General features: G+C 42.9%; 2 protein-coding genes across 3 annotated transcripts; one reads left to right on the plus strand and one right to left on the minus strand.

Annotated features, from left to right (window-relative positions):
* Window positions 1-1,910: 1,910 nt before the first annotated feature.
* On the minus strand, window positions 1,911-20,645 carry LOC118358894 (protein ABHD8-like). 2 transcript variants are annotated; one of them, XM_035736885.2, is made up of 5 exons: window positions 19,394-20,645; window positions 4,085-4,871; window positions 3,819-3,989; window positions 3,439-3,655; window positions 1,911-3,364 (listed from the first exon to the last, which is right to left on the minus strand). In XM_035736885.2, exons 2-5 carry the CDS (start codon window positions 4,861-4,863, stop codon window positions 3,155-3,157), a joined length of 1,377 nt encoding a protein of 458 aa, XP_035592778.1. In that variant the 5' UTR covers window positions 4,864-4,871; window positions 19,394-20,645; the 3' UTR covers window positions 1,911-3,154. The 2 variants fall into 2 exon arrangements, with proteins under 2 accessions (XP_035592778.1, XP_035592777.1); XM_035736884.2 differs by lacking the exon at window positions 19,394-20,645 and adding an exon at window positions 9,112-9,459.
* LOC118358895 (DET1- and DDB1-associated protein 1-like) lies at window positions 18,999-22,976 on the plus strand. The gene is made up of 5 exons (XM_035736888.2): window positions 18,999-19,384; window positions 20,733-20,813; window positions 20,910-20,961; window positions 21,119-21,180; window positions 21,388-22,976. The coding sequence occupies exons 1-5, from the start codon at window positions 19,376-19,378 to the stop codon at window positions 21,490-21,492; spliced, it is 309 nt and encodes a 102-aa protein (XP_035592781.1). The 5' UTR covers window positions 18,999-19,375; the 3' UTR covers window positions 21,493-22,976.
* Window positions 22,977-24,730: the final 1,754 nt, after the last annotated feature.

A 24,730-nucleotide genomic window follows, 5' to 3' on the forward strand; every position in this document is an offset into this window, starting at 1 on the left:
CACCCCGAAATGCTTTCCACTGTAGATAAGGTTCATTCTAGTGTTAAGCAGAGTATTATACAGTGCAAATACTAACTACTTGTAGCTTGACAAATACCCGGGTATTGTAGCTTTAGCTTCTATGTGGCATTGAAGAATTTTCTTGGTATCTATGTGGCTTTAGTTTTTGCTTGTTAGCAGGAATCAGGAGGATAGAATTATGGTCAGATTTGCCAAATGGAGGGCGAGGGAGAGCTTTGTATGCGTCTCTATGTGTGGAGTAAATGTGATCTATTGTTTTTTTCCCCTCTGGTTGCACATGTGACATGCTGGTAGAAGGGAAAACAGATTTAAGTTTGTCTGCATTAAAGTCCCCAGGCACTAGGAGCACCGCTTCTGAATAAGCATTTTCTTGTTTGCTAATGGCCTTATACAGCTCGTTGAGTGCGGTCTTAGTGCCAGCACCGGTTTGTGGTAGTAAATAGATTGCTATGAAAAATATAGATGAAAACTCACTTGGTAGATAGTGTGGTCTACGGCTTATCATGAGGTACTCTACCTCAGGCGAGCAATACCTTGAGACTTCCTTAATATTAGACATTGCGCACCAGCTGTTATTGACAAATAGACACACACCACCACCCTTTGTCTTACCAGATGTAGCTGTTCTGTCCTGTCGATGCACGGAAAACCCAGCCAACTCTATATTATCTGTGTCGTTGTTCAGCCACGACTCGTTGAAACATGAGATATTACAGTTATTAATATCCCGTAAGCTCATCCAGTTTATACTCCAGCGATTACACATTGGCCAATAGAACGGATGGTAGGAGGCAGGTTACCCACTCGCCGATGAATTCTCACAAGGCTCCCGGACCTTGTCCTGGAGAAACAGTATATCTATCGCTTCAGACTCATTAATGAAGTGGCATTGAAAACATCTTTGTCCAGTTCGAGGTGAGTCACTGCAGTTCTGATATCCAGACGCTCTTTCGGTAATAAGAGACGGTAGCAGCAACATTATGTATATAAGTTTCAAACAATGCCAAAAAACACACAAAATAGTACAATTGGTCAGGAACCTGTAAAACAGTGCCACCCCCACCCCCCCGGCGCCATTATCAGGATCTCGTCACGTTATCGCTGTGCATTCAAATTGCCATCGATAAAATGCAATTGTTTTCACTGTCTGTCACTTATGCCTGCACATACCATAACCACACCGCCACCATGTGGCACTCTGTTTACAACGTTGACATCAGCAAACCACTTGCCCACCTGACGCCATCTGCCCGTTACAGTTGAGACAAGGATTAGTCCGTGAAGAGCACACTTCTCCAGCGTGCAAGTGGCCACCGGAGGTGAGCACTTGCTCATTGAAGACAGTTCTGACGCTGAACTGCAGTCCGGTCAAAACCCTGTTGAGGATGACGAGCACGCAGATGAGCTTCCCGAGACGGTTTCTGATAGGTTGTGCGCATCCGCTGTCCTGGAAGCTGGTCTCAGACGATCCCGCAGGTGAAGAAGCCGGATGTGGAGGTCCTGTGCTGGCGTAGTTACACTTGGTCTGCGGTTGTGAGGCCGGTTGGGCGTACTGCCAAATTCACTAAAAGGACATTGGGTGCGACTTATGGTAGACAAATTAACATTCAATTCTCTGACTGGTGGACAGTCCTGCAGTCAGCATTCCAATTGCATGCACACTCTAAACTTCATATCTGTGGCATTATGTTGTGTGACAAAACTGCACATTTTAGAGTTGCCTTTTATTGTCCGCAGCACAAGGTGCACCGGTGTAATGGTCATGCTGTTTAATCAGCTTTTTGATATGCCACACCTGTCAGGTGGATGGATTATCTTGACAAAGGCGAAATGCTTACTAACAGGAATGAAAACAAATTTGTGCACATCATTTGAGAGAAATAAGCTTTTTGTGCATATAGAACATTTTTGGGATCTTTTATTTCAGCTCATGAAACATGGAACCAACACTTTACATTTTTGTTTACATTTTTGTTCAGTAGTTACATGACAGAGCTTGCTAGGTGGCATTGAAGAATTCTCAGATTTTACAAACATTTTTGGTGTACCATATTTTGGTGTACCAATAAACATTTTCATAGCTTATATCACTTTTACCTGAAAAAAAGGTAAACAATCATTGTTCAGCATAGTTTTGTAGAGGAATATGAAGAAACGGCTAGAAAAATAATCCTTCTAAAAAGGGCCCAAAACACACATTGATATCTACCAGTTTGTACTTCCCAGTTAACCAGCAGCCAAAGGAAACATATTTGTTTCCCCATAAAATACACAAGGAGACTTTGTAAAACAGTCACACATTGGTATTTCCCCAAAACATTTCCCAAAGCAAAACATTGTCAATGTCAAGAAATTGCTTGTCATTTGGAATGATTCTGACAGGGAAGTGCGTTTGAATAATGCATTTAAATACATTGGAGTTGGCTCGTTCTCAAAAAGCAGCATTGATTGTCAAACATCATTTCAAATGTCTCATTCAACTTGAGTCACAATGTTGTGAAGTTTCAAATATTCAAATGTGAAGAAGTAGTCAGAAAAAAAAGAAAGTTGGTTCTGGTGTTGCTTGTCACAAACATTGGCTAACCTTTGGCTTGAGTAGTATAACAAGCGTTCTTCTTGTGTGACTTGACCACTTCCAATACATTCTCTTCCCTCTCTGATGCACCCTTGTTTTGACATTTCCACCCATTGTGCAACTAGAGGTGTACCACACAAAACCAATAACATTATCAGGTCCACCTCTACAACTCAGCACCTCTTCAGCCCCACGTCACCCCAAGGCACAGTCAGGGATCAGTCACTCAATCAGAACAATACAATAGACCTCCACGGTCAACGTCATTGACGTCCATCTATCCGTCCCTCCTCGCATCCCTCTTGTCCTTCCTCTGATGTAGTGCAGTGGCTCAGACTTAGACCAAATATGGACCCATCTGTCCCTGTGTACTGTGTTCCACCTCCTCAAATCTCAATATTAAACCAGCTCAAAACCAGCCCAGACCAGTTCAAACCGACTCAAACCAGCTCCCTGCACCAGAGGAGACACGCCTAGCACTACCAGCCATGGTAGACAGTACACATCACTGTGCAAGCTTTGATTGGAGTCAATAACACACATCCATCCTTCTATGGGCTACTTATTCTTGACTTGGCTTTCGGAAGTTGCTCCCCCGTTGGATGCAGTGGGGGCATTGGCGGTTTCAGATCGTGGTTTAGATTTAGGAGCGGAGTCTGGCTCCCAGAGGAAGAACTCGTGCAGGAGGGTGTTGACGCTCTCGGGACACTCCATCATCACCATGTGACTGCCCTCATTGATTATCTTCAGGAAGGCCAGCAGCAAGATCTGAGAGGAGGTAGAGAGGTTAGATTAGGTTTAAAGAAAGGGTTAAAGTTGGCGTTTAAAGGTTTCTCACTCACCTCTGCCATGCGTTGATCCTCCTCCACGGGCACAAACTTGTCGTACATGCCGTGCACCAGTAGGATGGGCACAGTGATCTCTGCATGGTACACCTCGTCGCCCTCTGGCCAGTACTGGCCACTCATCATGGCACGCAGCACGAAGGAGGACACGTTGAAAGCATTGTTGTCTTTCAACAGCTGCTTCTCCTTTGCACCCTGATGGGCAAATCCAGCCCTGAGGGAAGCAGAGGAGAGAGTGAGTAGAATATAGGATGTCATACTTGAACGTCATAGATGGAAAGATATTTGTACTGAAGTTTGTCTGTACCCATACAAGGGAAGGCGCGCGCACACACACACACACACTCTCACTCTCTCTCTCTCTCTCCCGCTCTTACTTGAGAAAGCTCCAGGAGAGGCAGGGGGAGAGGCAGTGCAGGATGCAGGTAGGCAGGTTGAAGATGGAACAAAGGCTGGGCTCCAGGGCTGTGGGGCCTCCTCCGTTTATCATCACCACCTTGTGGACCTGGTCCGGGTACTCATGGGCCAGGAATGTACAGAATGACACACTGTACAAAGAGAGAGATGGAGAGAGTCTGGGAGAGCAAAAGGCAGAAAATACTATATGCAGTGTCTATAACTAACACACTTCTGTCTAACTCACCCATAAGAGTGTCCGATGAGAATGTTCCTTTTCCGTGCATATCTCTTAAAGATGGCCCTCATGTCCTCGGCCAGGGCATAGAACGTGTATGCCGCCGCGATCTGGGGCGCCGAGCTCGCCCCGTGACCTACCAGATCTGGTACGATGACCTCATAGCCCAGACGGAAGAAGAAGTCCAGCTGACTGCCCCAGATGTCCAGCGAGCCACCCACACCATGCACAAAGAACAGTGCCACGTCCGCGTGTGTCCCCTTACACGATGTGATCTTCCTCTCGCTGTCGATCACCACTGTGCGCTTGGGCTTCCGCCGTCGCTTCCGGGGCTGCTGGGTCAGATCTGGAGCTGTTGCTGCTCCCCCTGCCCCAAGTCCCCCTGTCCCAACCACTGACCCTGTCTTGTCCACTTTGGTGTCAGAATTGGGAGTTGGATTGGAAGGTGGGTCTGCGAGTTCTACCTCTACCGTACAGTTGGGTTCTGCTTCTCCGTTCGGAGCATGTAACCGCTCCTGTCTCACCGCATCCCCCAGGTTTTCGATCAGTAGCTGTCCGTTACGATACACTGTGATCTTCCTCTTGCAGTGGACGCTTCCCCCTGGCCCGCTGGGCTCTTCCTCCACCTCCCGTTCCGGAATGACATGTCGGACCCTCAGGACGCGACCCGGTTTGACCTCCACAAACTCGTAGCCGTCAGCGGGTTCTGAGGTTTCTATGGGAACCACAACGTTGGCCGACTTCCCCGTCAGGCAGCAGAGGAGGCCGTCCATTAAGGTGGTCAGCATGGCTGCCCCTGGATGTTCACACACACATTAGACATAAACATGAGTCAATTGCATATGAATAATGAAGGAAATAACAGTGTCTGACAATACATAGCCGGCTGTTTCACTCTACATATACAAATATAAGGAAACACGCACCCACTAACAGCATCCACACACAAACACATGCTGCCAGGATAATCCCTATTCTAAAGCCGTTAGGGGTAAGGTTACACTATGTGAACAGAGTCCACTCTTAGAATCCCAGCACAACAGCATAATGGCCGCATAATATATCAGGAATGGGAGAGGAACTCCTTTGACACGTTGGTGACTCGTTGAAACCACCGAAACGTGACCATTTCCCTTCAGACGTGGCTGATAAATAGGCTCTTCTATCAAGATTCTTCCCCTCGTGAGGCCTTAGAAGTATTAATAGAAAGGGGGGACCGTAATAGCCCATGGCTGAGGTAAAGCCGGCTAAAAGTGTGTCCATGTGTGCCCCCTGTGTCTTCCAGAATTATTACACTTTATTACACACACAATATTGTTGAGGCTACAAAGCAAGAACATGTGTGTTCTTGTCTTGTCTTGTTTTGATAAGCAAAGTAAATGACAAACTTTGGATTTCATTGCTGATGCTGTTTTCCAACTACTGTTTTTTAAAATTTAGAATACTTAAACAATGTTTCTGTGATTTTCAGGCTGTTCCAATCTGATTATGAAAATGGGGTATTTGGGAGTGGGACTGCTCTGAATGAAGCGAAGATGACATGTGTTCACAGATGTTGCCCACAAACATCATCGGGCTCAGGACAACCCTTGTAAAGGGATTGGGGTGTGGCTCTTCTTTAAGATCCCATTTAATTCAAATAAACTATTCTGAGTGGGCAGCATCTTGGCTTTGAACATAGACTTGTTACACTGTTTTCACATATTGACAAACGGCTGACAAAATGTTCCCGACGACAAAAGAACAAAACAAAATCAGACAAAACCAGATTGTTACAAATACTGATATGTATTCACACTATGTCCTCTCACTGTGTTCCTAAAATATTATTTCCTGAGCAGCAACTCTTAAGATAAATAACACTTATCAGACTGGCAATAGCAGAGAGAGTCAAGCTGGGTCTGTCTCCTGTGCTATTTATTAGTCTTCCTGCTGCTCTCCGAAACTTTCTTTCCTGGGAAAAGAGGGGATGTACACCCCTTTCTTTCGCTCCCTCCAGTCACACTGCAATCCGCAATATGTTTGTCTATCTATCCTTTCTAAAAAAATATATATATTTTAAAAATATGTGGTTCTCCATAAACAATTCTTTCAACTTTTGTGTTTGCAATAGAATAGAATAGAAACGGCCGGATATGTCTTTTCTTTTGTGGTTGGATGTTGGAACCAGACTTTTCAACCTCAGCCCCCACTGCTCACTGTGGTTGGATGTTGGAACCAGACTTTTCAACCTCAGCCCCCACTGCTCACTGTGGTTGGATGTTGGAACCAGACTTTTCAACCTCAGCCCCCACTGCTCACTGTGGTTGGATGTTGGAACCAGACTTTTCAACCTCAGCCCCCACTGCTCACTGTGGTTGGATGTTGGAACCAGACTTTTCAACCTCAGCCCCCACTGCTCACTGTGGTTGGATGTTGGAACCAGACTTTTCAACCTCAGCCCCCACTGCTCACTGTGGTTGGATGTTGGAACCAGACTTTTCAACCTCAGCCCCCACTGCTCACTGTGGTTGGATGTTGGAACCAGACTTTTCAACCTCAGCCCCCACTGCTCACTGTGGTTGGATGAGGATTATAGTAACAATGTAGCATACAACTCCGCTCCTCTTGTTTCCTCTCCTTCCCCCCCCTCTCTTTTGCTTACTTGCACTTCCTCAGCCCACACGGTGTTCTGTGGTGCTGTGTGTTGTGTGATAAGCTGTAGGCCTTGATGTCTGACACATCAGGTTTGAACTATTGAAAAAAACGTGTCCCTCGACTACTGTGGCGTGGCCCTCCATTTTCTCTCAGTGTCGATTCTGACAGGGGCGTGGCCAGCATGTAAAGATCCTGTCCTGTGTTTTAAAGGTTAACCTCTTATAGGCTACCTAACTTACCATATACTTTACAGTTAATAAGTAGTCCATTTCAGGTGTCATTTTAGGTAGAAAACTGACACACATTGCGTCCCCCTCCATAAATGACTGCATTTAAACCACACCTACCCCTCCTTTTCATAGCAGTCTCCCTCAGTGCTCATATATATTATTCAATAACCAGGACTATAAATGCTATAGGTTTAAATTATTCATAATTCCAGTGATTCCTAAAAACAGACTCAGTGTCTCGTCACAACACACTAAACGACAAATCACTGAGTGGGACCTCTCCCATAAACGCCACAAACTGCAACCGTGGGCTTATTTGTGGTGTGGCACACAACGGTTTTACATCTCTCATATTGTGGTCTTATCTGAAATAATAATAAAGGATTCGAAGGTACTGCCACCCACTTTCTTGGCCAATAACGCTGTTATGATGTTATCGGCATAACACGGCACTGGCTACAAATAGCAGAAGTCCCACACACATTCTTCGCGTGCACACTCATTAAAATCCCCCCCGCTGTCTACCCACTGAGGAACAAGAGTGTAACTTTTTGGCAACTACAAACAATTTCAGCAATTGGGTCAAAATCTCTGGTCCATATGTAAATTTAGTCAACCCTTCAAATTGGCCAGTAATATCTGCAAGGCTAGCAGTAGCAACACACCGACTTCCTGCCAATGGCGTAGCTAAAACAGTGTTACATAAACCCAGATCAAAGGGTAGTCAACTCTGCGTAGGGATTGGCGCTTAGAAAAGAGCAGATAGCATCAGATGGATTAAAACACATTATGGCCTGTGCTGACGGTCTCGGGCCTCTGCTAAGGGTCAACAAACACTAACAATAATCCTTCTTCTTCTAGGTGTGACTACGGGCGTGCTTCTGTTCTGCACGATGCAAAGTGGCATCCTTAATATATCAAGGTCACAATATTGTGTTATTGTATCTAGTTCTGTCCTTCAGCGGTCATTGCCTGTTCATGTTATGTATTATGTCATATGTTATGTTTTGTGTGGACCCCATACTAACAATGGCTCCAACTTCTGTGGATGAGTGTCAGGACAATTGATTTGTTGGCTCATGGTGAGAGTCATAACCATGAGATGTGCATAGGCTACATGGGATCAATAGATACTTTAAAAATGGTGTTGAAATCTGATGCTAAGCGGACTCTAAATTCATGTATACATACATGTGGTATATTCTGTACTAAATCAGAGGCGAGACCAGCCACGAGAAAAGTTTGAGGAGTTGATCAAAATCAGAGCCTATTTGGTACTAAAAACACAATTTCTAAATGCTGCTGAGAGTGTGTTCAATATCCTCCAATGGACTGGTGTCAGCTGGAGGATCCAATCAATATCAGCTACTTTACAAAGCAACACATCACATGACCTATCACTGGGTGACATCTTCAAATCAATACACAGGATAGGTAGGTGCTTTGTCTTGAATACAAATAATCCAAACATTTGGTCCCAAATCCAATCAAATAGGATATTGGTGTGACATTAAATACAAAAGACATCCTGAGGTATTCGGGAACATTATTTTCATGACGATGTATTAATAATATATCATCCAAGCTTATTTTGAAACCCTCAACCAGTACAATATAATCTCAGGAATATCATGCAATAAGTGGGCTGTCCAAAGGACAAATCCTATCTGGGCTCTCATGAATCACATGTCAATAATTAGGTCATATCACAACTGAAATAAATCTAATATCATTTATTGTTATTAGTTGGATACAACAATATATATACATTGTTGGCTATCTAATAAATGAGGTAGTGTATTTGCTACTGTTCCGTTTACTATTGGTCTCCTTCCATAGAATGGAAGACAACAAAGCGTTGTGAATTAACTGACAGAACATCTGATGCAGCAAATATACAGCAAACGCCAGAATGTTGTTCACCTTTTGTTCACCAATTTCCAAGATGCATTAGATCAGCCATACCACTTTACACACAAGTAATACCACATCCCCATTTTGGTATTTGATTTAGGCTAATTACAGTCTGAGAATTTGTTATGCAATTGGTTTAGTGTATCACCCTACTTTCCCGGTGCGTTCTCTTTTTGCCTTCTGTTGACACGAAACACAATTATAATCATGCATCAGGCTTCATTCATATACATTCTCAACAACGAAGAATCATACCTTATTATTGTCGAAGTCCACAGGGGTAAAATTGTTTGATCATACGCGTCTTCCTCGGTATACTGCGTCTTGGAAGCAGGCGCGCTATAATCTGTTGCAGCCAATCCAATAATCTAATCTAATTGGAGTCAGCAGCACTGTTCTCAACCTCAACATTCTTACCCGTTAGTTTACCTGATAAACTACTAAAAATGAAAACCAAGGTGCATTATCAATTCCATTGCATATTGGACGTGCCCGTGGGCGCATAGTGGATGCGCACGCCAGGTGTCTATCTACATGTGCAGGTTTTTAATCCATTGTAAAGCGCACGGTTCACGCGTTTTCCAACTGTTCCCTGTTCCTGTGACTGCCTCTCTGGAACCTGGTCTCAGAGCAAAACGTATTATATTCGACTAAAATCCGGGTCAATCCGTTTAGTATGAAATGTTACTTTACATTAGGTTACATTACATTGGCCCTACCAATTTAATAACGGTCGTAAAATATAATATGAATTGTAGGATGTATAGTATCCTATATCTTGATCACATTTGACCTGTTTAGTATGATACATTACGTCCGACTGCTTTAGTATGATATACTATGTTAGGTTAGGGTTAAGGTTAGGAGTTAGGTTAAAGGGTTAAATTTAAGGGTTAGGGTTAGGGAAAGTGTTAGCTAACATGTTAAGTAGTTGCATTGTAGCGAAACAGTAGTAAGTAGGCAAAAAGTTGTTAATTAGCTAAAATACTAAAGTTGTCCAAGAATCCTTAAAATGTAAAAAAAAAAAAAAAATACAGTCACATGTTCACATAACACACTGTTACAAATAACAGAAATAATACACTGACATATTGACCAGATAAATACTCTGACAGTATGAAAATATAGATTGGTTCCTTCGTCTACCATAGTCCTGCACAACCTTCAAAGTATTGTATTTAACTGGTTCTAAAGTATTGTCTGAATTAATTAAGGTTTCTGTTTTGCTCAGATAAATTATTACATTTCTTTATTGCTCTGAATCTAAAATGTTATTTAGCCTATTTCTCTTTTCTGCCAGAATTACACATAGATGGTGGACAACCTATTCCTAGTATTGACTGAATGTCTGTCTCTTATCAACTGAATAACGCTGTGAACGGAGTTTGACCGTTTACATTTTTTATTTTATCTTTATTTAACCAGGCAAGTCAGTTAAGAACAAATTCTTATTTTCAATGACAGCCTAGGAACAGTGGGTTAACTGCCTGTTCAGGGGCAGAATGACAGATTTGTACCTTGTCAGCTCGGGGGTTTGAACTTTGCAACCTTCCGGTTACTAGTCCAACGCTCTAACCACTAGGCTACCCTGGTGTACATTGTGAAATAAAATACATGTTTTTTTTTTATTCTCTTGTTGATTGATGACCACCCAAGAGTATTGCACATGACTAAAACAGAATAACCATATCTCCACCTCAAAACAATCATTACTGATTTATTCTGTGCAATCTGCAGCCTCCTAAATATTACTTCATGGCGCATTTGCCCAGACCACAGAAAAACAGTTTATCTGACTCCCAATTAATGCTTGGGTTGTTTGCTTAAGAATCTTTCCTGGTAAATATTTAGCTATCCTTCTGATCAAGCATGCAGTTATTTATTTTTGACATAGATTAGTAATTTAGATAACGAATTTGTACTCCCCCTCTTGAAATTTTCCAGATTGACTGACCTTCATGTCTTAAAGTAATGATGGACTGTCATTTCTCTTTGCATATTTGAGCTGTTCTTGCCATAATATGGACTTGGTCTTTTACCAAATAGGGCTATCTTCTGTATACCACTCCTACCTTGTCACAATACAACTGATTGGGAAAACGCATTAAGAATTAAATAAATTCCACAAATTAACTTTTAACAAGGCACACCTGTTAATTGAAATGTCTTCCAGGTGAATACCCCATGAAGCTGGTTGAGATAATGCCAAGAGTGTGCAAAGCTGTCATCAAGACAAAGGGTGGCTATTTGAAGAAAATATATTTTGATTTGTTTGACACCTTTTTGGTTACTACAGGATTCCAACTGTTATTTCATAGTTTTGATTTCTTAACTATTATTCTACAATGTAAAAATATAGAAAAATCCTTGAATGAGTAGGTGTTCTAAAACTTTGACCAGTAGTGTATCTGAGGAATACATAAGATACACTATTCTATGTACAGCAATAGTTGAATTCGGATGGCCTTGACTAGAATACAGTATATCCATACGAAAATGGGTAAAACAGTATGTAAACATTATTAAAGTGACCATTGTGTCATGTATATGTACAGTGCCTTGCGAAAGAATTCGGCCCCCTTGAACTTTGCGACCTTTTGAGGACATGGTAAACTTTGCGACCTTTTGCCACATTTCAGGCTTCAAACATAAAGATATAAAACTGTATTTTTGTGTGAAGAATCAACAACAAGTGGGACACAATCATGAAGTGGAACGACATTTATTGGATATTTCAAACTTTTTTTAACAAATCAAAAACGGAAAAATTGGGCGTGCAAAATTATTCAGCCCCCTTAAGTTAATACTTTGTAGCGCCACCTTTTGCTGCGATTACAGCTGTAAGTCGCTTGGGGTATGTCTCTATCAGTTTTGCACATCGAGAGACTGAAATTTTTTCCTATTCCTCCTTGCAAAACAGCTTGAGCTCAGTGAGGTTGGATGGAGAGCATTTGTGAACAGCAGTTTTCAGTTCTTTCCACAGATTCTCGATTGGATTCAGGCCTGGACTTTGACATGGCCATTCTAACACCTGGATATGTTTATTTTTGAAAAAGGTCGCAAAGTTCAAGGGGGCCGAATACTTTCGCAAGGCACTGTACATACATACGTACATACATACACACATATACATACATACATACACACACACGCACTCGTACTCAAAAAATAAATTAAAACACACAAAAAAACATATAACACTTGCAGCAGCACTATCAAGGTTCTTATCAGTTATTTCAAGCATTCGCTGAGACGACGGGCCAATAATTCGTTTTTAGGTTTTACAGTACCTTACACGACGTGTATCTGCGCATTTCCCTAGTCACCCCGTTCACTCTGTCCAGTTTGAAATATAGTTGAATAGTGGAGACCAGAGTCTATCAAACTTGGGCTGTCTCTTGTGGAGATCATAAGTGAGCTTTTCAAGAGAAAGAAAGTCAACAATCTGGTCAATCCACATTTTAAATGTAGGAGGGGTATTAGAGGCCCACAATAGAAGAATACATTTCTTAGCAAAGTATGTAATAGTCATAAGCAAATTTTCTCTGTCAGGATCAAGAACAAAGTCCTGCTGGGCATTATTTTCTGTGCAGCAGTATGTACAGATTGCCAGAATCTGGCAATCTCCCTACAGCTCCAAAATACATGCATATAGGTTCCACTTTCAGAGGTACATCTTTTACAGTTAGGATACATATCTGTTTTCATTCTATGGAGTCTCAAAGGAGTATAATAAAATTTGTACCAAAATGTGTAATTAGATTCTTTCATTTTTACACTGGTAGAGGAGCAGTATACCCTGTCGCAAACCTCGGCCCATAACTCATCACTGATAGTCAGACCAAGGTCCTTTTCCCAGATTATTTTCAAAGGAGTAAAGGAGGAGCTTCCTTTCTCAGAAAGGAGTCTATAGATGTAAGATATTTTGCCTTTAATGGATTGTGCTGTGACAAGAAGGGTTTAAACTTCATTCAACTCAGTTCTAAACCTCCTCTTGGAGGTAAATGAGGAAATTACATGTCTAATTTGAAGATATTTAAAAAAAAAAAAAAAAGGGATCTTGGCACATCGAATTCACTGCAGAGCTCTTGAAAGGATTTCAGTGTAGTGGTTTTCTGATGATATAGGTCTGAAAAGGTCCTGATTCCTAGAGTATGCCAAAGATTAAAGTTGGCATCCCTCAGGGCTTTTGGCAAGTCTGGGTTGCCTACTATAGGCGAGTGAGAACATATTTGGGAGGAAATGCCCAGATATTTCTTACAGTCCCTCCACGCTAGTAAGGTGCTGTAAATCACAACGTTTTGGCTATGTTGCCCACTTCACTAAAGTTATTAATGAATATAATTGAGCTTAAGGACAATGAACCACAGGATTGGGCTTCTATCTGAATCCACGTTGACTCGTCTGTTTGTGATCCATGTTAGCATGTTGCGGATTTGGGCAGACCAGTAGTACAATTGAAGGGAGGGAAGGGCAAGACCACCCTTAGATTCATGTTTCAATAGAGTGGAAAACTTGATCCTAGGTTTTTTATTGCCCCATATAAATTTGGTGATGCTTTGGTTAGTGGTTTTGAAGAAGGAAACTGGGAGATAGCATGGGAGCATCTGAAATAAGTAGTTCAGTCTAGGGAGGACGTTCATACGGATTACATGTACATATTCTTATCTTTTCCTTTACATTTGTGTGTATAAGGTAGTCTTTGTGAATTTATTAGATTACTTGTTAGATATTAATGCACTATCTGAATTAGAAGCACAAGCATTTCGCTACACTCGCATCAACATCTGCTTACCATGTGTATGTGACAGGAAACATGTCTCAATCGGACTGTGGAGGGATATGTAGTGATTTCTAGGGACAGATATGGGGGGGGGGACTTTATGAAGGTGGCAAAGGTATTGAACAGGAATGTATGGTGGTGAAGGTGTGGTTGAGTCTTCAAGGAGGGGGCTAGTGGTAGTGAACTACTATAATCCTTGTCAGATATTGGACTGGGAAGTGCTGGAGAGGGTGGAGGGCCAGGATTGAAATAAGGTGATGTGGTGTGGGGGTTTTAATGGATGGAAATGGCCAAGTGATGTAAAATCTGATAGGAATTCAAGATATGGTGTGCCTGAATGATGACCGAGGGACCAGTATGCCTTGGACCTCACTCTGGTATCTAGTGCGATGGCAGGAATCTATGAGTGGGAGGTATGGGAGGAGTCGACAGTAGGGAGTGATCATTACCTCATAGTATGCACAGTTGGCCGGAGGGAGGCGGAGGTGTCAGTGGATGGGGTAGGCAGGTGGGTGTTTGGAAGGACAAAGTGGGATCCGTTTCTGGAGCTGAGTGAGCAGGTGATTACTCAGGTGGATAAGAGAGGGGATGTGGACAGAATGAATAACTTGGTGAGAACAGCATTTAGTGGGGGCAGCTACTGAGGCTACACTTAGGAGTTCAGGGAGGAGGAGGAAAGCAGTCTCATAGTGGACAGAGAAGTGTGGGGCAATGATGAGGAGTAGGAACAGGGCATTTAGAGCACAGAAAGGGACGCATAACTTCCAACATCTGATTCAGTATAAGCAGGCCCAGGCACTGGTGAGGAGAACTATCAGCCAGGCAAAGGGGTCATGATGGCGTCGGTTCTGTGACACCATTGGAAGGGGATGATTAAGTGGATGAGTGGGGTCAGAAGGGAGTGGGGTTATCCAGTGTTGACACGTGGGAAGGATGTGGCAGTAACAGGTGAGGAAAAGGCAGAGATGATGGCCAAATCGTTTGTCCAAGTGCATAGCTCTGCAAATTTGTCAGGAGGGGCGGAGGGGGAGAGAGAGAAAGAGAGGAGCACCCTGGAGTGCTAGAAAGGAGGGATGATGTAAAGTATGCGTTGAATGCACCATTTACTATGGCAGAGATTAAAAGGATAATAGATAAGCGTTGGTTAACTTCACCTGGGAAAGATGAGGTGTGCCATGTTATTTTGGCCCATCTTTGTGATGAAGCACTGGATAAGGTATTGTTGTTGTACAACAGAGTGTAGGAAGAGGGGAAACTACCAGGCAGCTGGAATGAGGCAGTAGTGGTACCGATCCGGGAAGCTAGGGAAGGACCCAATGCTACACCAGAGTGGGTTCAGGAAGGGTAGGGGAACTATGGACCCAGTGCTCTGCTTAGAAGCAGATGTCAGGAAGGCTCAGGTGAACAAGGAGACCGCTGTAGCTGTCTTTTTTGATGTGGAGAAGGCTTATGATATGATGTGGAAGGAGGGATTGTTAATCAAGCTTGATATTATGAGGGTAGGAGGAAGACTGTACAAATGGATAAAAGATTTCATGTTTGGAAGATCTATCCAGGTGAGGGTGGGGACGTCTCTATCAGGCAGCTACCTGGTGGATAACGGTACACTACAGAGGAGTACGATTAGTTTTCTGTTGTTCTCAATCATGATCAATTATGTTTACTCTCAGGTACGCCCGGATATTGGTAGGTCGGTATTTGCAGATGACGGGGCTTTATGGAAGAGGGGAAGAAATGTGCCATACACAGTCAGGAAGGTACAGGAAGCAATTAATGACGTAGCGCGGTGGGCATTCATGTGGGCATTCAGGTTCTCTGTAGAGAAAACTCAAGACGGTGTTCTTTACCAGGAGGAAGGTGGGAGATTAGATATGCGGGAAGAAATGAAATGAGGAGAGAATAGGGTCCTTCAGGTTCCTTGGGGTATACTTTGACACCAGACTGACCTGGGCAGAACACATTGAAAGTGTAAGAAGGTGCTAAATGTGATGCGCTGTCTGACGGGGAAGAAGTGGATAATATGGAACCATGTATGTTGCATTGATCCAATCTGTAATACACTACGGCAGTACAGCGTATGGTTGGGCAGCCCGGACCTCATTGGAAAGGCTAGATGTCATACAGGGGCAAGGATTCAGAATATGTCGTGGGGTGTTTCGGACCTCCCCACTGGCTGCACTACAGGTGGAGATGGGGGATATGCCATTGCAGATTAGGAGACAGCCGGTGGCAATTAATTATTGGGTCAACCTACAGGGACATGGGGTGTCTCATCCTGCAAAAGGGATTTTAGAAGCATGCTGGGAACATGAGCGAGAACAGAACACAAACTTTGGGTGGTTGGGTAACCCAGGTGAAGGAGATGGGACTGTATAGAAGGGAGTTTAGTCCAACGATAGCTATTCCTGTAAATCCACCATGGCCAATCCCGCCTCCCATAGTTGATCTGTGTTAGAGAGACTACAGAAAGATAGGGAGGGTGATTTGTTAAATAGACATCACGATTTTTATTATTTTACCAGGTAAGTTGACTGAGAACACCTCATTTACACCTGGGGAATAGTCACTGCCCTGTGGCATTGGGATATTTTTTAGAGGAAAGAGTGCCTCTAACACCACTTCCAGCAGTCTCCCATTCCGGGGACTGACCAGGACCAACCCTGCTTAGCTTCAGAAGCAAGCCAGTAGTGGTATGCAGGGTGGTATGCTGCTGGCAATACTGATACTATGAGTCAGGATTTTTTTGTTTATTTTTTGTTGAATCTTTACCCCTTTTTCTCCCCAATTTCATGGTATCCAATTGTTAGTAGCTACTATCTTGTCTCATCGTACGGACTCGGGAGAGACGAAGGTTGAAAGTCATGCGTCCTCCGATACACAACCCAACCAGGTTCTTAACACAGCGCGCATCCAACCCGGAAGCCAGCCGCACCAATGTGTCGGAGGAAACACTGTGCACCTGGCAACCTTGGTTAGCGTGCACTGCGCCCGGCCACAGGGGTTGCTGGTGCGCGGTGAGACAAGGATATCCCTACCGGCCAAAACCTCCCTAAACCGGACGACGCTAGGCCAATTGTGCGTCGCCCCATGGACCTCCCGGTCACGGCCAGTTACGACAGAGCCTGGGCGCGAACCCAGAGTCTCTGGTGGCACAGCTGGCGCTGCAGCTGGCGCTGCAGTGCCCTTAAGCACTGCGCCACCCGCGAGGCCCCGTGAATCAGGATTTTGTGGCCATTTACACAGATGATTCAAACGATCCAAGGACTCTGGGATCCAGGATGCACTGGGTCCGCATTTGTAGTGTAGGAATGTGGGGTGGCAGTCAGGAAACGTGTTACAGATCATCTGGATGTATATACGGCAGAGCTGATAGTCATAATGTTGGCCTTGCAGTGGGTGGAGGAAGTCAAGCCAGACAGAGAAGATATTTGCTCCGATTCATGTGCAGTGTTGAGCAGTCTGCAGTTTTTTAGTTCACGTAGCAGACAAGACCTGCTTTATGAGGTGTCTACAAACCCATTGCAGGATAAGACAGATGGGTACACAGATAATATTTACTTGGGTTCCAGCCCATGTGGGGGTGGAGGAGAACGAGGCAGTTGATGTACTGGCTAAATAAGCACTTAGTAGTGGGGATGTTGATGTTGTAGCTTCAATGAGAAAGGCAGAGGCAAAAAGCCTGAAATTGACAGTGATGGTGCAGAGACGACAGGAGCAGTGGAATAGAGATACTAAGGGCCTGCATTTATTTCAAGTACAGAGGAAAGGGTAGGTTGGCAGGAAGGGAAAGAATAGAGGAGGCTATTTTTAGAAGATTAAGGATGGGACACAGCCAGTTGAATAATACTTTAAATGTGATATAGGAAAGCATCAAACAGGAAAGTGTGATTATTGCCAGAAAACAGAGACCGTGGAGTGTGTATTGCTACAGTTTGGGCAGTATCAGTGGGAAAGAGAGGATGAGCTCTAGTATGAGGGAGAAGGGGATACGGGAAATTAGTTTATAGAGTATATTAAGTAGCAAGTAGGATTTAGTACAGTACATTAGGTGGTGGTAATGCACCATAACGTTGGATGCCAACCACCGATTAACCCCACCGAAGAACACAATCCCACCGAAGAACACAATCCCAAAGATTGAAGAACGCTAAAGACTCGGCCCACGAAGCCAGCTAGGCCGTTTCCTTGTATTATAGCCATGACCATGTGCCTTACGGTAGATCGTGACAGCCGGTTAAATGGCATCCCTTGAGAAGGCAAGAACAAGATGTATGTCAGACGAAGTGCAGTACTTTCATACAGTGATGGATATTTGGAATATGGAGGAGGAATGGTGGGAAAAAGAGGTGCAGGAGGAGGTCTAAGAGAGAGGGAGGAAGAGGGTGAGCTTGAGTGTGTAAAAAAATTCAGAAAAAAGGGAGATGGTTTGTTAAAGAAGAATGGTAGAAAGTGTAAGCAGAGTGAGCTGAAGACAGGAGGAGAAATGGAAGTGAATGAGGGCGAAGTATTGGAGGTGGTAGGTGTGATGAGGTTCTCGGAGCCCGAGGCTTGCACTGAAGGTCAGGATAAAGATGAGTCTGTGACAGTAGGAGTGAAGTTTGGAAAAAGTGGACCCTTGCCTTTTAGCCAATCCATTTGTGAATTCGGGGTGGGTGAAAACAGAGTTGGGTGCTGTTGAATTGGTGAGGGTAACCAGAGGTGGTCTTGTGATAATTGTTAAGTGTTTCTGCTGGTCAGAGGGAGAAGGCGCTCCCGTGTTAAAAGAATGGGGTCAAGAAATGTGAATGGTTTTGCTCTCAAGAAAAGAGCGCCATTGAAAGGAGTGATTACTGGGGTAGCAGTAAATGTAAAGGTTGACCAACTGAAGGGCAAGATTCCCGGTGTTTGCGGGTGGCGTGAGTGGTGAAACAGAAGAATTATTGTCTGTTCTTTTGAATTTTGATGTTGAGTCTGGCCGACAAAGTGATGATAGGATTTATAATTTATCATGTTCGAGGTATTATGCCGAATACATTTTATTGTTACAGGTGTCAAGCTTATGGGCATGTGGCAGCAGTGTGTAGGAGGGAGGTTCCTTGGTGTGAGAAGTGTGCAGAAGGGCATGAGATCCTGAGAGGAGTGGTGTTTGTAGTGTATACTGTATGTACCAGCACAGAGGGATAGGCCAACAAGTGATATATGTTTCAGTAAGATTGGATTTATAGCAATGGTTATCAACTGTACTGCAGGGATGGAAGGTAAGTCACAGAAAATTGGGTTGTGGTGGCAGCTGCAGAGAAGTATTTGGGTGTGCGAGACTTGGTATCAGAAGAGTTACAGGGTGTGCTAAGTGTTGGTATAGTTTTTTTTAAAAAGCAAAGTATAAGGGAGTTATACTCCAATCTAGTAGGTGGCGGTAATGCAAACATTTATTGGATGCCAACCGCAGTTAAACCTAGTCGAAGAAGTGCCTCACTGTACTTGCGGTTTTTCATGATTACAGAAGATAAAGTTGGACGCAAGAATGTATACAACAGCGTGCCTCAAATAACAAGTGACTGTGGAGGATTTCATAAACATTGGCTAGTAGGCTGGGGAGCAGGTAGCAATCTAACTAGCTAAAACAGCAGTCGTTCGCTGGCTTGATAAAACAGTCCATTAACTTTACCTAGCAACCTGCCACATTATCTATCCAGCTGCAAGATATTGTGCAAAGCTCAGTCTGCGTTTCGTCTTGCGACACAAAAAGGGAACATCATGGACCAGGTAACTTACCGGCAAAACGTTTTGCGAAGAGAAAGCAGCTACCTAGCTGGCAGCTTAGCAAGATAACGTTAGCTAATGTCAGTTCAGTGATCTCATCATATGGCTGTTCATTTTTCAGTTATTTAATTGTATGATCTGAAGTAGCTTGCTCGCTTTCTGTCTTATTGGTAACGTTCACGTGTTGCTATTAAATACTTAGTTAGCTAGCTTGTATCACATAACACTGAGACAGATATTTCCCCAGATGTATAAATGTGAAGCATCCGGTTGGCGTTTCCACTCACTATCAAATATGGTAGTGAGAGGAAGCCCAGTGTCCGGCAGTGGGAGAAGATGGAACGAGATGGATTTGGGTCGACATCCTGTTAATATACTAATCGATGAAACATTTGATCTCAATAGTTTTCTGTAACCAAAACAAAAGTATGTTGCAAACAGAGTGGGCTTTTTTGTAGACTTGACCCTTTTACAAAGTTTTGTTTATTTATTTTAAATTTGCATTTAGACGGGGTGCAAAGGCGTTTCGAGTTCTTGTAGGCGTTCCCCAACGGAAATATGCAAATGTTGCTAGAACACGCCAATTGGATCTCGCTATCTCGTGCTTTTGGGTCTCCCCCCTTGCTTGTTCTGCCCACTATGGCTCATTTGTTCCCATTTGAAACGAAAGACCACAGCCTATCTTGTTTTAGTTATACAAATCTTTGCTTGTATCTCACCTGCCAGCCAACAAGCCAGATAGAATCCTCCACTTGTTTCGACCATATGACAGGGAACGCCCAGGGTGTCAGCCACATGGCACCAGCCCCGGGTTTCGAGCAGAGGTGTACCCCACCCTCCCCATGGTGTCTTGGAGGTCACTTATTCCAGAACATACAGTCCTTTGCTTCTCTGTAGTTTGAACCAAATGCTGTCAAAGGGGCAGGAAAGCATCCTTCATATTGAACTAACTAGATGTCAACCTAAACTAGCCATGTACCCCAACTCCTCCACTGAGTTGAGCGCAGACTAGAGTTGTTTTTAAATGAACCTCTGATTCCTTTGAGTCACTCTGTGTCGATTTTTAAATGTACCCATGTTAGTCCTCTGTGTGCCTTTCGCTGTTTCTTTTTAATAAAACTTTAATTAAATACAACCACCTCGGCACTAATGTTCATGAGCCAATTGAATTTCAATGTGGAGGAGGTACTTAACTAACCTAAAACCAGACATGATAGATAAGGCAGGGGATGGTAGAGAATCTTGCAGGGCAAGAGGCTTGGTCACCTATGAACTGCAGGACTAGGATGATGCTCTGCAAAATTGGCAACTTTTAGCTACACAACACCGACTGAATAATATTTTTCTACAGGCAGATTTCTTAAAGGGTCTCCCTGTTTACAACAAGACCAATTTCAGCCTGTTCCATGCAGACCCTGTGTGCAAAGCATCGGTGAGCACTTACTCATCTATCAGAACATTTGTAATATGACAGATGAACATCATCAGTCTTGCTCCACCTGAAACGATTTTAAATCACTTTTTACAGAACCGAAGACCGTCCGTGTACCTCCCGACATGCGAGTACCCCTCAGAACAGAGTAAGTTCCTTCATCCTTACTGGAGAGCACATACTTCATCGACAGTCTTTATTTTCTTTGTCTTGGGAAACATGTACTGCTAGAAATGTAAACATGTATTTTAAACTCAAGCCATTTCCCCTTCGAAAACAACTAAATGATTCCTTTTACTTCCTAGTCATTGTCACGGAGAAAACAAATATCCTCCTTCGCTACCTTCACCAACAGTGGGACAAAAAGGTGAGTTTTGCGGGGGCTTCCCATTCCTGAATGAATAGATACATTCATGAATAGCAAGGTGTCATGCAAGAGTAACAGATGTGACCTGTAACAGACCAGGAACTGCTTAAAGCATGGTCAGCAATGCTCACTCTGAAACATCAACTTTGTAGAGGAGGTTGTCAATCAGGTGAGTGAAAGCACTGATTGTCCTCCTCTGTTGAACAGAATGCAGCGAAGAAGAGGGAACAGGATCAAGGAGAGGGAGGGAGTCCAGCACCTCCACACAAAATTGCAAGGACAGATAGCCAAGAGATGAACGAGGACTCTTAGGAGTGTGTGTGTGCATCTGGAGGAAGCACATGTACAGGCACACAACAGACATGACTATAAAGACATACGAGACACTCACACTTTGACAAACAACCTGGGAAAATGTTCACCCTGGTTTGGGAAAATGAAAAAAAAAAGTGGCTCTTTTTTGTTACCTTCAAAGAGTTTCCTGCCTTGTCTAGTGCCCTGTTTTCAGCTTCACTCCCTAGCCCTGACCACATGGGACGCTGCAACATCTTTCCACACAGTTTGCAGACCCAATACACTGAACTTCTGCATGCCACAGCAGGGGAGGACCCAAGGATGTATATAAACTCTGGTTTGATGATGCAATGTATTGGCCGTTGAGAGGCTTTGAAGCCACTGGTCGGCCATATTGGCACTCTCCAGTAGGAGCAGTCCGCCATAGGAATGAATGGAATTCAACAGTATTTCAATTAAATGTTTGAAGAACAAAATTACATGCATTTCATTTCACAGTAACCCTAGTACTCACAAAAAATATAAACATTTAATGTTTAGCTCACATAATAATTTAAAAGTATGTATTAAAGTGTCTAATAGACTAAGTGTCAAAAACAAATGTGGCTTCCACAATCTTTTTTTTTTACAATGGAGGATTACCAAGATGGCTGTGCTGAGGCTTCAATAGTGTCCCGTCAGTCATCCAGGGTTTATACACATCATTGGGAAGAACCCTCCCCCTGGACTTATGGTTCAATGTGCATTATCTTCCATTCTGCTCTGGATTTGTTTGTGTTTGCAGTTTGCTGCTTTGTTTTACTGTCAATTTTAGTTCTGAGATGTTAACTAGGACAAGTCAGTTAAGAACAAATTCTTATTTACAATGATGGCCAAACCCGGACGATGCTGGGACAATTGTGCGCCGCCCTATGGGACTCCCAATCACGACTGGATGTGATTCAGCCTGGATGACAAGTGACTCAACAGTATACTCGCTTAGTTTGAATTTTTGCTGCTTTCTGGCAAAGTATCCCTGTTAAACAAAAAGGATAAAATGTCAAGCCAAATTGTTTTAGTCATAGGTGTTGACTACTCAGTTTGCTAGAATTGCTTTTCAATTTGTTTATACTGCAATCGATGGACCCATTAGGTATTTTAAACTCAAAGTTATAGCACCGGTAGAACAAAGAATAGTAGCCTACATCAATGAGGGGAAGGGAGAAAGTTGTATTCAGTATGAAGACTTACAGTGCCTCCTGAAAGTATACACCCCTTGCACATTCTTCACATTTTTGCTGCCTTAGAATTAAATCTAAAAAGGAATGAAATGGGATTTTTTTTCTCCACCTTGTAGATCGGTTGGAAAATAATCAAATGTAGTCCTGTGTTGTCTTTTTATATTTTTTTATATAGCAAAATGTGAAGACTGCAACTTGTATGTAAATATAATAGCCAGTGCCAGCTGTTGGATATTAAGGTCTTGGCTTGATATTTATCAAAAATAAATGACTTTGAATCTGCCTTTTTGTAAAAATGAATACACATAGCTACATGGATATTATACTAGATGCTGTTATTAAATGTTAAGAGAAGCACTGCTACCCTACCCAATGTTTGATCTTGAAGAAAAAACGTCAAACTTCCGCCATCCTGCCTTGTTCAAGAGATTTAGTTGGTACTAGTGCTGGTTTACATTCACAACATTGAAGATAAAATAGTCATGAAAAGAGATGACATGATTAATATCTGCTCTGGAGATCGACCAATTTATCGGCATGGCCGATTAATTAGGGCCGATTTCAAGTTTTCATAACATTCGGTAATTGGCCTTTTTGGATGCCGATTATGGCCAATTACATTGCAATCCATGAGGAAACTGCGTGGCAGGCTGACCACCTGTTAGGCAAGTGCAGCGTGTCAAAAGGACCTAGTTGCTAGCTGGCATTAAACTTATCTAATAAAAAACCATCTTCACATAATCACTAGTTAACTACACATGGTTGATGATATTACTAGTTTAACTAGCTTGTCCTGCGTTGCATATAATCAATGCGTTGCCTGTTAATTTATCATCGAATCACAGCCTACTTCAACTTCGCCAAACGGGTGATTTAACAAAAGCACATTCATGAAAAAAATCACTATCGTTGCAGAAATGTACCTAACCATGAACAGCAATGCATTTCTTAAAATCAATACACAGAAGTATATATTTTTAACCCTGCATATTTAGTTAAGAAATTCATGTTAGCAGGCAATATTAACTAGGGAAATTGTGTCACTTCTCTTGCGTTCAGTGCAAGCTGAGTCCGGGTATATGCAACAGTTTGGGCCGCAGCTCCATGCGAACTGTGAGCTAATTTGCCAGAACCTTACATAGACATTGAAGGTTGTGCAATGTAACAGAAATATTTAGACTCAGGGTTGCCACCCATTCAATAAAATACAGACGGTTCCGTATTTCACTGAAAGAATAAACTTTTTTCCCCCTCAAAATTATAGTTATGACCATATTAATGACCAAAGGCTCGTATTTCTGTGTTTATTATATTATAAGTCTATGATTTGATATTTGATAGAGCAGTCTGACTGAGTGGTGGAAGGCAGCAGCAGACTCGTAAAGCATTCAAACTGCATTTTACTGCGTTTGCCAGCTGCTCTTAGCAATGCTTGATGCACAGCTCTGTTTATGACTTCAAGCCTATCAACTCCCGAGATTAGGCTGGCAATACTAAAGTGCCTATAAGAACATCCAATAGTCAAAGATATATGAAATACAAATGGTAGAGAGAGAAATAGTCACCGCATCATAATTCCTATAACTACAACCTAATAAAATGGGTTGATTAATCGCCATCTGCTTTTTTTGGTCCTCCAATAATCAGTAGCGGTGTTGAAAAATCATAATCGGTCAACCTCTAATCTGCTCTATATAATACATTTCCTGTAACGTTGCACCATTCAGAACAGGCCCCAGACCTATGTTAACATTTACACTGCTCAACAAAATCACTGCAAATGTATTTTCCAGATGCTGCAATCGAAGTGAGTTGACTGTTGTCAGTGATGTTCCTTCTGTAGGTCTACTTGCCATCCTCTGACTTTGAAGCATAAAGACATGTTATGCTTCTACTAGACTGTTCTCAATACACATGCTACGCCTTGCCCTGTTTTATTGTGTATAGATGGGTTGGCTGACAACATCATGAAAATTATGGGCGCACATCGATGTGGCCGGAAGGTGCACGTTATGATTCTGAAAAGTCAGAAAAAT

Source organism: Oncorhynchus keta, chromosome 26 (assembly GCF_023373465.1).
Source record: "Oncorhynchus keta strain PuntledgeMale-10-30-2019 chromosome 26, Oket_V2, whole genome shotgun sequence".
Classification (NCBI taxonomy): Eukaryota; Metazoa; Chordata; class Actinopteri; order Salmoniformes; family Salmonidae; genus Oncorhynchus; species Oncorhynchus keta.